The sequence below is a fragment of the Psittacula echo genome, assembly GCF_963264785.1.
Source record: "Psittacula echo genome assembly, chromosome: 2".
NCBI classification, from domain to species: Eukaryota; Metazoa; Chordata; class Aves; order Psittaciformes; family Psittacidae; genus Psittacula; species Psittacula echo.
Genome location: NC_137737.1, coordinates 115,450,694 through 115,463,558, shown reverse-complemented (window position 1 = coordinate 115,463,558; position 12,865 = coordinate 115,450,694). Strand labels below are relative to the sequence as shown.

The following is a 12,865-nucleotide window of genomic DNA, read 5'->3' as shown; positions in this document are numbered from 1 at the left end:
CGGCACCTCACTCTCCACTTGCCCTTCTCAGGAAGCTGTAGAGAGCAATGTAGTTTAAATAAGTTGATTGCTGTTTTCATGTGCATTTGTAAATTGGCTCAGTGTTCAGGTTATTCTTTTCTCCTGTTCTCTTCCATACAGGTGTTCTTTATAAATTTTCCTACAGGGCTTCTCTGTGGAGAAATCAGAAAAGCATATGTAGAATTTGTGAATGTAAGCAAGTGTCCTCTTACCGCGTTGAAGGTTGTGTCCAAGCATCCAGAATTTTTTACATTCGGTGGAAATACTGCTGTTCTAACACCACTAAGTCCTTCAGCTTCTGAAAACTGTAGTGCTTACAAGACTGTTGTGACAGATCCTACCTCTGTGCGTACAGCACTGTTATCTTCAGCTTCTTCTGTAGACTTTGGGGTTGGCCCAGGAGGTCAGCCTGAAGTAATAAACGTCCCACTTCCTGATGCTGTTCTTCTTCCTGGGGCTTCAGTGCAGCTGCCAATGTGGTTGCGGGGACCAGATGAAGAAGGTGTTCATGAAATTAACTTTTTGTTTTACTATGAAAGTATTAAAAGACACTCAAAAATGTGGTAAGTTTTATCTACTTCTGTCATACTTGTAAGACACACTATAAACATTGTAACCATAAATATGAATTTCTTTCAATTTCTGTGGTGATGTAGAAATGGCCTGTTACCTGCTATTCTAAGCAATAGTTTTTTCTTCTATATGATCTAATCTCTATATGAAATTACATAGTGTACACTGCTTCTATCAAAGTGTCAGTTGCTGTTAATGCAGACTGTGTTTAGTTTCTTTGGAAGCACATCTTTGAGGCATACAGGGAAAAAAACATGACTTGATTTGTTTCTGCGTGTTAGAAAAGAAAGTCTTGTCTACATTGAACAAAAGATTTCATCATGGTAACATGGACTTTTTTTCCAGTGTTTCAAGCTGGCTAAGAGACTGAATGCTTGAACAGCACCTACCCATGCAGCATGATTGTTAAATACAATATTTTTTGATAGGAAGCTAGAAAGAAAAGTATCTCTTTGGTGGTTGGAAGCAATAAATTGTCTAATAGCTTTAATATTGTTAAAAGCTAAACTTTTTAATGAGAGATTCTGGACAGCAGTCTTGGTTGTTCAGAATGTTTGTTTGTTGTTTTTTTTGTTTTTTTTTTCCTTCTCCCTCCTTCCTAGTCATAGAGTATTAAGGCACACTGCGGTTATTTGTACTAGCCGGTCTCTGCATATTCGAGCTACTGTCTGCAGAAGTAATGCACTTGAAGACGAAGAAGGCAGAGGGGGCAATATGTTGGTGTTTGTGGATGTAGAAAATATCAATACTGTAAGTTCTTATTTTTTAATAATAATACTATGATAAAGCTCAACAGATGTAGAAGTGTCATCAGTAGAACCAAGACTTAACTATAAGTGTTTTGGCAACTATTTTGAGAGCACCAAGTAAACTTTGTATATATGATCGGTACAGATACTGCTGGAAAGAGTACTAACATTAAGTTTTATCTCAACTCACTGGAAGTCTGCTATACCTATCTCTTCCAGTACTGTAGCTTAGATTTATTTTTTGTTTTCCTTTTAGGAAGATATATTCCAAATTCATGAGTGTTCTTGATGATCAGAACTTCTAAGATAGTTCTAAATAAGACAGCCAGGTTCCCCACTCCAGCTTTTCAGTGAAAACACTGGTAGAATTAGTGGTAATGTGAAGTCAAAATTTAATCTCTAACTTAAAGAAAGCTTCTGTGTTTATATTTATTGCCAAACTCTAGAAGACATTGTTTGCGCATGTACTCCAAATACAGGTATTTCTGTTGTGGTCTGTTGGCTGAGCAAGGCAGATGAAAATGTTTTAGTTCTTGTTACCATGCTAATCTAAGTTTACTCATTTTCTTGGTAAAGCTGCTCCCATTTTTTCAACCACAAAGCAAGGTAATTGAATCCTCTGTTTATAAAATTTCTAACCACTTAGCTGGTAGTGGAAACACTAAGCTAATTTATCATTTTGTTTTAAAGGTGTATGCACTATTTTTCTTGAGTGAACAGTATCTACTAAAGTGAATATTGTCCACCCCTTCTTTGAGGGGGAAGGAATATTTTTATAAAGTACTTACCAAGGTAACAGATAACCTTGTATGAGACTTAATTTTCCACTACCACCTTATTCTTTCCAAGAAGTGAAACCACCCCCAAAAGCTACTTTTCATTGTGTATACATATAAACCAAAAAAGTTTCTAAAATTACTTCAGGAACATTGCTAGGTCATAAATCCCAGTAAGGGAAGAATTTTTACCAAGTGGCTTTGCACACAGTGTTCTGCATTGGAGTTAAAAGCCTAGCTTTTGTTATGGTCATCTTTATCCAGAATACTAGTTTCCAGGTATTTTTTGGGGGGATCTTTATTTATTTTTTGTGTGGCTTTGTTTGCTGGAATTGGAAGTTGCTGTGAACTGGGACTGTTGTTTTACGTTACAGTGGGTCTTAATTCTCTTGTCTCTCCTTAGTACTATGTTATGGAAGGTGTGAATAATGAGTTAAGATTCTAACAATGCTGCCTTGCAGTGAACACTTACGATGTGGTGTAGGATGTTACAACTGTGGTTGGTCTTGACATAATTTTTGTCTTTTCCTTAGAGTGAGACTGGTGTTAAAGAATTTCATGTAGTGCAAGTTTCAAGTAACAGCAAGCACTGGAAGCTTCAAAAATCTGTTAATATCTCTGAAGACAAAGGTGTGTATCACCAAAAGCATGGCAAGTCTACCTTCTGCTTGACAAGAACAGTTAAAAAGAATCTTACAAGGAGTTTAATTTGGCTCTCAGAATAATTAATTTCTAAAAGCTCTGTCACTTTCAAACATGCTACAACCTTTCTTTTGCTAGTGTTTCAGGAAACATATATTGAAAGGTAACCTTCAGACTTCATCAGTTTTAAAAATGGCTGTAATTTACAGGTAAAATTAATTTATGTGATGTAGAGAAATCCGTGTCACAGATTTGTTGTAACAAACAAATTTCAGTGTTCTCTTAGTTACATATCAGTGTTGAATTTAACTGATCAACAGTATTTGACAAGTGTTTTTTATTATTAGAAATACACCAGAATTGCTAGTGCAGTATCCTGCCTTCACTAATAGGAGCTGCTAATTTTTGAAAAGGCTAACTATACCAGGCAAAAAAAAAAAAGGCACTGTTAGATACAATAACAAATGTAATCTTTACTTGTATGCTGACATTTAAGTACTTAGAAATTAGTCTAGTCTTAGTATTCCTCTTTTGTAATATTTAGGGTGAGCCAGTCAGGTAAACTGAATCTTGTGTTCTGTTCCTTCTTTCTTTCTCTATATCTCATCACTGTATTATGGCTTGCTTACTGCTCTGGTAATAGATGCAAGGGCTCAACAGATGTGTCTTCCTGACTAGCATAGAGTTGCACTGCTTGATTAGTTATGCTTTTTGAGTATTATCAGTGTGGTTCTTACTTGTGAAGTTCAAAGGCTGAATTTTGGCTAATGAGGGACTTAAAATGTTGTGGGTGGGGGGAAAATCTTGCAAAAAAAGAAGTCTTGCAATTTTTATTTATTTTTTTCTTTCCAGATACTAAACTTGCTAGTAGAGAGAGAGCAAAGTTATGTTTTAAAGCAGGAAGATGCAAAAACTCAGAAGGTAGGTTCTCTCCTGAATGTGGTGACCTTTGGAAGGAAATACTATTTGGATACTGTATGCTGGAATTGTGACTTCTCATAATGCTGAAAGAATTCCTTCTCTTTTTATCCTTTAGAAAATTACACATTTGCAGACATTGTCTTTGGAAATGAACAGGTAGGTGAACTGGTATGGCTGCATTCTGTGTTGTACAAGGTATCCCTGTCATGTGCAGGGAGGGGACCCTCCCTTCTAGACAGTATGAGTATTCTGCTAATGCAGTAGCATGTTCTGGAAATGCTAACCTTTTTGAAAAGGAGAGGTTAGGAAGCTCAGGTTTGTTACTCATCCTGGCGTCTCCAAGTATCACTGTTGTTGGTCTTGAAACCACTACTTCCTTATCAAACTTTGGTGTTGGAAAAGCCCAGCACAATGACAAACTTGACAAACAGCACAGTACTTCTGTCTGTGCCAGTTATGTGCAGGGAATATCCTGTGCCATCTGTTATCTGTGCTATTGCTAGCAAAATGTATGCTCCTAACTTGATAAGTAACTCTAGCAAACCTGAGGAAAGTATTCATAAGAATTATTTGCACATGAGTTTTGTGAATTAGTTGGAACATGTCAGCTCTCACCACTACAGTTAATGTATCACAGTAGGCTGTCTTGTAATAATCAAATCTCTTACTTCCAAGTTTGTTATTCATAGTTTTAGGCCAATATTCTGTAGCTCTGTTTCCTGTCTTACCTTAGCTTATTAGGTAGGGCTGATTTCTAACAGGGCAAGCATGGAAACTAAGATGTGTGGCATCCTGCAGGTTTACAAAGGGAAACAAAGCAAGATAGTACTACAGTGATGAGTTCTGTTAAGAGTAACTTGTGTCAGCTTGAATCCTTTTCTGAAAACACTTTCTGGCTTTTGTTTTTCTTGCAGATACTAAGTTCAGCCAGTCCTTGTGCAGACTTTTTTTTTCAGAGCTTGTCCACCGAACTTAGAAGAACACACGTGCAGTCTCATACTCATGCATCTCAAAGGGCTGGGAAGCAATCATTTGATGAGACGGTCAGATTGATACAAAGATGCAGCGAAGTTGATTTGAACATCGTCGTACTGTGGAAGGTATGTATGGTTATGGCCTTTGTGGTAATTTAGCCATGAAATTACCATTACGAAAATAATTTAATACGGCATCCTAAACTTTTAAGTGTACTCATACAAAATTTGAAAGAATTTTTTTTCTGAAAACAGGCAAAGGAACTAAAATCGTGTTAAGAAGCAAAGACAGTCTTAACAGCTGTTACTGTAATAAATATGCTTAAGTGGTTTTATATTACTCTGGATGCACCCAGTTCTTTTAAGTTCTTTTCTTAAAAGAGAAAATTCTGAAATCTTAGAGATTTGTGCATTCTTTTATCATAGACTTGTAACAGTGATCCCATCTGTCTTTGAAGAGGAGGATCTCGTTTAACAGAACACAAATATTAAATAGTGGAAATTGGCAGTCTAAACTTCAGCAGTTGTCTGTGCTTGCAAAATTAAAGGCATACACATAAAGTCAATATATGTCATGCTAGCCTTCAAATTTTGAACAGTACAACATTTTCCACTTAAGTTAGAGGGAAGGACAGTAATTCTGTATTATGATGCTTACTATCATTTCTGGTCTGCTAATGTCTTTGTATTATGTTCTGTAGGCATATGTTGTGGAAGACAACAAGCAGCTTATTTTGGAGGGCCAGCATCATGTTGCCCTTAATACAGTTGGGAAGGAGGCTTTTTCGTTTCCTCAGAAGCAGGTAATCTAGTGTGAAGTTTTCCTTTACAATTGCTTCTTTCTGAAAATAGACTTGATGTGTTTTCTTGTAAATGGAATAGTGTTGGGTGCTTTTGTAGAATCTTAACATCAGATATGTGTTGTTACTGAATGATCCAGGCTGACTTCAACTTTTATTAGTCATCTATATTGGAATAGCTAGGCTCAGTTTAAAGATCAGAAAAGCAATATACAAGTAAGTATGCTGCTATGCAGTTGGACTAAATTGTTCTGTGGTATTTTGTGGTAGAATTAGGAGCTTATTAATAGTATGAAGACAAAGTTAACAATTATAACAAAGTCAATAGTCAAGTGGTGAAATTGGTTTTGAGTCATACAAAATCACTTTTATAAATTCTGCTACTCTTCACAACTTTTAAATTACAAGCTTTAGTGTAAAACGTTAGGAAAGCAGAAACACTGAAGCAGTTAGACATTGAAAGCTTCACTGGAACTGATCAATTAATAGTATATTTTCTCACATTGAAGTTTTGTAGCCTGTTTGATTGTTCAAAGAAAACTGCATCTGTAAGAAACTGGTGGATGTCTCCTGTTATGTGAATCAGAAACATCTATGGAAGCTATAGATAAGTTTCTATAAAAACACCTATGTTAGATGCAGTGCAAGTGTTTAAAGAAGAAGAATGTTCAAAATGAAGTACAAGTCTTGTACTTCTTGTTTACTCTTCTGCTGAGCAGTACATTGCTGTTCTTGCTTTGGTGCTGATCCCGTTGCTTTTACCAGTGTTGCAATCATGTATAGCTTTTAGTGAGCTTTTACTCAAAGTTGCAGCAAAAAGTACTGCTATACATTGTATTTGTGAAGAAAGCAATGTAGGACAAATGTCTTTTTATAAATGCTATAGCATTTTGTGTATTACTCTGAAGCTGTGCTCTTGACTTTGGTTCATAAGCCTTTAAGTATTTACACATCATTAAGATGATTTTTCCATTTAGTTCTTTGTGCTGTGAAATAGATGAGAATAGGTCAAAAGGGAAGTGTAGTTTGAGCTGAACTGGTTGGTGCTCATTAGTACTAAAAGTAGAAAAATTTAAGTACTAATGTTTGAAGACTGTGTTTTCACTTAACACCCCCACACCCCCCAAAAAAGCCTTTTCACATGTGAACTCAAACTATGCTGAGCAATGCTAGGTGTATTAGTCTAGTGACAGCTGCCCACTCTGGTACATACACCTTAAGACAGAAAAAATAATACAACAGTAGATCATTCTGTAGACGTCTGGAGTCAGGAGAGAAAACACTGGACTTCTGATCTCCTGGAAGTCTAGTTCTAGCAAATGGGTGGGAAGAGAAGTAGGATTGAATCATAACTGCATCCTAAAGTAAACAAACAAATGAACATGCTAGAGGTAGAATTTCACATTTCTTGTTGACTGCATTGGAACTCCAGTTGTCTCCCTCAAATCCAGTTTCAAACTAAAAATTGAATCTTGCCACAAGCAACAAGGATGATCCAGATGTACTCACAATTTGTTTTGAGGAATGCATACTGTATTAGTATTCTGTCTATAATCTTTCTAATCTGTTGTTATTATTACAGCTGTAATCAGATAGATGCTGTACTGATTATGGTATTCACTTGAGCATAAGGAACGTGCTTCCTTTGAAATATTCTGTACCTTGGTTAGAAGCCAAAATACCTCTGTGTTGAGATGCACTTTAAATCTGGTGCAAGGGTAATAGTGGTTGTTTTTAATAAATCTGTAGATTGTATATCCTCATAATAAGCAAAGCCCAGATTTAACTTGGATTTTTCAGAGCTTGCAATCTTGGGACTGTTAAGGACTGAGAAATTGCATGTGCTCATGTACTACTTTCTTTTAATTGGCACTTTATACTGTGAGGAGTGTAGATAAGCCCCTCTGACATGGGAGGTGAAGAATAACAAATTAATTGATTTGAGACTTTGCAGCAGTTCACTTTGTTCATGTTTAAGAATTAAAAGAATCCCCAAAATAGGATTAAATGAGGCTAGGTAGAGAAAAATAATGAACAATTAAGGACTGTGTATTGTCTTTGAATTATCTTGCTGTTGAGTTAGATTTCCACAAATAGTGAAAAGCTGGGAGTGGAGGGGGGGTGGGGGCGGATCCCAAACCCAAACTTTACTTCTAACAATGCTTTTAGTATATTGTTTTGAAGCTTGTAACATAACATTCAAATTGTTTCTCATGACAATCTGTATTTATTCTCTAAATCATAAATGGGACTGGGAACTAGACTGTTCCTGACTGTCTTGTGCTGACAGTAGGGAAGTTAGTTGTTTTCTGTGGTCTAGACAGCAGAGGGAGATGGAGATGCGTCCTTTTTACCCAATGCTTGGTGGTTACCAGTTCTTACATGATAAAGGGCTGCTCAGATCTGAGGAAAAAAATAAATTTATTTGCAGATTCTGAACAGGGTGTCACCTAGGATGCAAGAGTCTGCTCTCTGTATTGCTTGATGTGTGCTATTTGTTGCTGCTCTTCAGTGACTTTCTTCTTGACTTGTGCTGCTTCTGCTTCATGCTGTTGCAGCCAGCAAAGGAATTTTTTTCTGCCTGGCAATATAGCCATCATCAGCCAAGAACGGCGTCTCGTACACTTGGGAAAAACATGAACAAGACTTCTGTCTGCATCTTTATTTCTTCTAGCCCACTGAGAAATTACTCAGATCTTAGCTGATTTCATCAAATAACCACATTGAACAAATCAAGGTAGCTTGCTTTGTATTTTGTTTGAATTTGGTGTGCTAGTTGACTTCTACTGCTTTGTCAGGTCTGGAATATCTCACTAATTCTTTGACAACTTTTAAGGATTTAGTTTGGATTTATAGAAACTTCCAGAACTGTTCAGGGAAACAAAGCTGCAGTAAAGCTCTGAGGAGCAGTACATCAGTATTCATTGGCAGAGTAATGTTTAAGTTCTTCCAATCTACCAACAACTGCTGGTAGTTGGGTGCACTTGATATAAAGTCATCTTTGTCATGTGTCTAAGACGGAATGTGAGACTACTGGCTGAGATGCAAGGACAAGTTACTTCTGCTTGGTTCATTGTGGAACATGTAATGCTTATAACAGGGGTGAGAAACAGATTGCAGGTCAACTTAGATTGCATCCGAAATAGTTATTCTGCCTCTTGTTCATGATCCCTCTACCTTCACTCAATAATAGGACAAAACCTTCAAATACTTCAAACATCCATTCACATTTGGGGCTGTTCATCAGTATTCATATTGTTGTCTCCTGTATTTTTCTACTCTGGTGAATTCAAAAGATTCCAGAGGAAAAGCACAGTGTAATACAGTGACATGGAAGTAGTAGTGTGGAGCTGGGGCATTTGCCATACTTTTGACTGGCAAAGACTTCATTCTTATGGAAGTTGAGATGCAGTCTAGTAGAGGCTTATCACTTTGGCATGCAGGCATGTTTGGGAATAGTGCATCCATACTTCTGAAACACATTAGAGAGCGTAAACTTAGTTTTGACTGAAGTCTAGATGAGAGAAGGTACCTACCACTGTGTTTTAGATCAGGTGTACTTTTTTCAACATGCTGTCCCCATTAAAGCCCTCTGTTTTCATTGTGAAGTGGTTGTGCATTGCATAAAGTGAGTACCTTCCAAGTAGAATTAATCCAGATATGCTCCAGGACTGCACATGATGTGCTTCTGTGCTGTTTGTTCAGTCCTGTGGATTAGATTGTGGTAGCCCGAAGTAAAAACCCATAAAATGCATACTGCGTGGATGCAGGCTTTTTGGAAGTGTTTCACTTTAGAGATGATAATTTTTGGTAACACTGCTTCTTAATGGAGTTGGAATTAAGAAGATCTGAAAAGTAGGAGAGGGTAGGATTTAAATAACTGTATTTTTCCAAACAGTGAATTACTGAAAGTAGCAACCTGTGCTAGTTCAGGAATTTGGGTGTTGTTTTTTTTTTTTTTTACAGAAGAAAAAAAAAGGGAATCATAGAATAGTTAGGGTTGGAAAGGACCTTGAGATCATCTAGTTCCAGCCCCCCTGCCATGGGCAGGGACACCCCACACTAAACCATGCCACCCAAGGCCTCATCCAACCTGGCCTTGAACACCCCCAGGGATGGAGCATTCACAACCTCCCTGGGCAACCCATTCCAGTGCCTCACCACCCTCACAGGAAAGAATTTCTTCCTTAGATCCAATCTAAACTTCTCCTGTTTAAGTTTGAACCCGTTACCCCTTGTCCTGTCACTACAGTCCCAGATGAATAGTCCATCCCCAGCATCCTTGTAGGCCCCCTTCAGATACTGGAAGGCTGCTATGAAGTCTCCACGCAGCCTTCTCTTCTCCAGGCTGAACAGCCCCAACTTTCTCCACCTGTCTCCATATAGGAGGTGCTCCAGTCCCCTGATCATCCTTGTGGCCCTCCTCTGGACTTGTTCCAACAGTTCCATGTCCTTTTTATGTTGAGGACACCAGAACTGCACACAATACTCCAAGTGAGGTCTCACGAGAGCAGAGTAGAGGGGCAGGATCACCTCCTTCGACCTGCTGGTCACGCTCCTTTTGATGCAGCCCAGGATACGGTTGGCTTTCTGGGCTGTGAGCGCACACTGAAGCCGGCTCATGTTCATTTTCTCATCGACCAACACCCCCAAGTCCTTCTCCGCAGGGCTGCTCTGAATCTCTTCTCTGCCCAACCTGTAGCTGTGCCTGGGATTGCTCCGACCCAGGTGCAGGACCTTGCACTTGGCATGGTTAAACTTCATCAGGTTGGCATCAGCCCACCTCACAAGCGTGTCAAGGTCCCTCTGGATGGCATCCCTTCCCTCCGGCGTATCAACCGAACCACACAGCTTGGTGTCATTGGCAAACTTGCTGAGGGCGCACTCAATCCCACTGTCCATGTCACCGACAAAGATGTTGAACAAGACCAGTCCCAACACCTATCCCTGAGGGACACCACTCATTACACGTCTCCAGCCGGACATAGAGCCCTTGACCACAACTCTCTGCATGTGGCCATCCAGCCAGTTCTTTATCCACTGAGTGGTCCACCCATCAAATTGATGTCTCTCCAATTTAGAGATAAAGATGTCATGTGGGACAGTGTCGAAGGCTTTGCACAAGTCCAGGTAGATGACATCAACTGCTCTACCCCTGTCCATCAGTTTCGTAGCCCCATCATAGAAGGCCACCAAATTGGTCGGGCAGGATTTCCCCTTAGTGAAGCCATGCTGGCTGTCACCAAGCACCTCCTTGTTTTTCATGTGCCTTAGCATGCCTCCCAGGAGAATCTGCTCTGAGATTTGGCCAGGCACAGAGGTGAGACTGACTGGTCTGTAATTCCCCGGGTCATCCATTTTCCCCTTCTTGAAAATGGGGGTTATATTTCCCTTTTTCCAGTCGTCGGGAACTTCACCTGACTGCCATGGTTTTTCAAATATGATTGCCAGTGGCTTAGCAACTTCATTCACCAGCTCCTTCAGGACCCGCGAATGGATTTCGTCAGGTACCATGGACTTGTGTACGTTTAGGTTTTTAAGATGGTCTCAAACCAAAAGGAAGGAGTACTTGAATAGAGATTGTTGGAATGGATTGAAGACTTTGCTTATCCTCCACTAATATGATTTAAGGAAAATTCTTAAGGATAAATAAACATAAAGAACTAAAGTGGACATTTTCCACTCTGTATTAATTAATGTACTTATTACTGTATCAGTTTTGGAGGACGGGCCTATGTTATTGCCATGAATGAAATATTTGAAATAACAAAAAAAAAAAGAAATCTGATGGTTTACCTGTTGATAGACTGATGATAGTTTGTGGTTTCAAATGCATTATTGCTGATGTCTTAGCAAAATACTGTTCCTGGAGTCATCATTTCTATGGTTAGGAGCTAGAATGAATACAAATGAATCACATGGTGAAGGAAACCAGCTTAAAACTGAGGTTTTAAGATGGAAATTGTCTCATCTAAAATGGGAAAAGGAGAAAGGCACATCAGTTTGTCTCCCTCTTAACTCTGTTGCTTTCATATACTCTGCTTTTACTTACGCTTTAGTGGTGTTCGAAAGTTTCCTGTTTGGGTTTTCTTTCTTGCTGTGCATATTTGTCCCTCATACTTGACTGGGCATGTTAATAATTATTCTGGCTGTGACTTGAAATTTATGGGGCAGATATGTTGAACTTCCCTACAACTTGGAAATCAAATTGTGTTGGTCAGCATTGTCTGTTTAAGAGCACATTGACCCAGTTATTGACAAGATTGTTTTCTGAAATTGAAAACTTTTGTCTAATATCACATAGAAAAGTCCTTTAAAATGACTGCATGTGAGGATATCGTTATTTCCATCTATCTGACAGAAAGGAAGAACTTTACAATTTGGAAGCGTGTTCTAACAAATTAGGGAACATATTATGAGCAGACCTGCCTATTAAATCTATCAGATAATGGAAAAGATGCTTTGAATGGTGAAAATTTTGACTTTTCCAACTTTTAGCTTAGTACAGTTGCAGGAGATATCTAAACAAGTGTGAACAAGTAATATGCAATTTCAGAAGTAGGGATGATATATAACTTTGTTTCGAAATAGCAAAATGCCAAAGATCCTGGCTGTTTTGTACCTACCGAATAAGAGATAATGTTGAGATTATTCTACTTGGAACAGCAAGCTTATGTCTAGTTTCAAGTATATTTGTTTGAAGCTGGCCTTTTTAGATGGCTTTGGGCAGTAAAATGCTTTATGAAAATAGGAACAACTTTCCTAGCACCAGTTGTACAGTTCATAGCTCTTGGAAGGTAACCATGGGAGCACTGTGGTTCTGGTGCTACTGCATGGTGGGTGTTTCTAGTTACAAATCAAAAAGCTTACAAATACAGCTGTGTAATTTAAAATGACAGCAAAAAGCACTTCCCTCTCCTCCCCCCCAGTTCTTTGAAACTCTTCCTATGATGAAGGTTCTTAGAGTTAAGCTTTTTTGTATCTCTACCAGTATGTTTGGATGAGGCCTTCAAATTACACCTTAACCACTTTTTTAAAGGGAACATCTTAACTATTTTTGTTGCCTTCTTGCGTTCAGTATATGGTATTTGCTGTCTAGTGGAGCCCATGGTATTGCTAGAAGCTTTGCAAGGAATCATAATGAGTCAACAAGCAGACTTCAGGTGTCAGAACTTCAGTATTTGCCCATTTGGGCTGCAATTCTGGGAGTTCAGCAACAGATTACCACCTGTTTCATTCTTGATTTTGCTTTAATTTGTTTCAAAGTGTAAATAACCACAAGTCTTGAGACTGTGGGTATGGGCTTTTTTTTTTTTTTTTTTTTTTATAGTCTAGATCCCTTTTTCCAGCGTAGAGTAGAAATTTAATGCATCCTAAAACTTAGTATTTATTAGGTGTTTCTAGGTAAC

At 38.5% G+C, this 12,865-nt stretch overlaps 1 protein-coding gene across 11 annotated transcripts in view; it reads left to right on the top strand.

Annotated features, from left to right (window-relative positions):
- TRAPPC8 (trafficking protein particle complex subunit 8) overlaps positions 1 to 12,865 on the top strand; it is a 54,243-nt gene that overhangs the window by 34,692 nt on the left and 6,686 nt on the right. For 7 of the 11 annotated variants that reach the window (XM_080611581.1, XM_080611578.1, XM_080611579.1 and 4 more), the window contains 8 exons: positions 142 to 584; positions 1,197 to 1,344; positions 1,920 to 1,949; positions 2,653 to 2,749; positions 3,614 to 3,682; positions 3,798 to 3,838; positions 4,597 to 4,782; positions 5,358 to 5,459. In XM_080611581.1, the coding sequence (XP_080467707.1) occupies positions 142 to 584; positions 1,197 to 1,344; positions 1,920 to 1,949; positions 2,653 to 2,749; positions 3,614 to 3,682; positions 3,798 to 3,838; positions 4,597 to 4,782; positions 5,358 to 5,459 (1,116 nt within the window). The remainder of the gene's footprint in view (positions 1 to 141; positions 585 to 1,196; positions 1,345 to 1,919; positions 1,950 to 2,652; positions 2,750 to 3,613; positions 3,683 to 3,797; positions 3,839 to 4,596; positions 4,783 to 5,357; positions 5,460 to 12,865) is intronic. The other 4 variants (XM_080611576.1, XM_080611582.1, XM_080611580.1 and 1 more) reach the window with 1 other exon arrangement.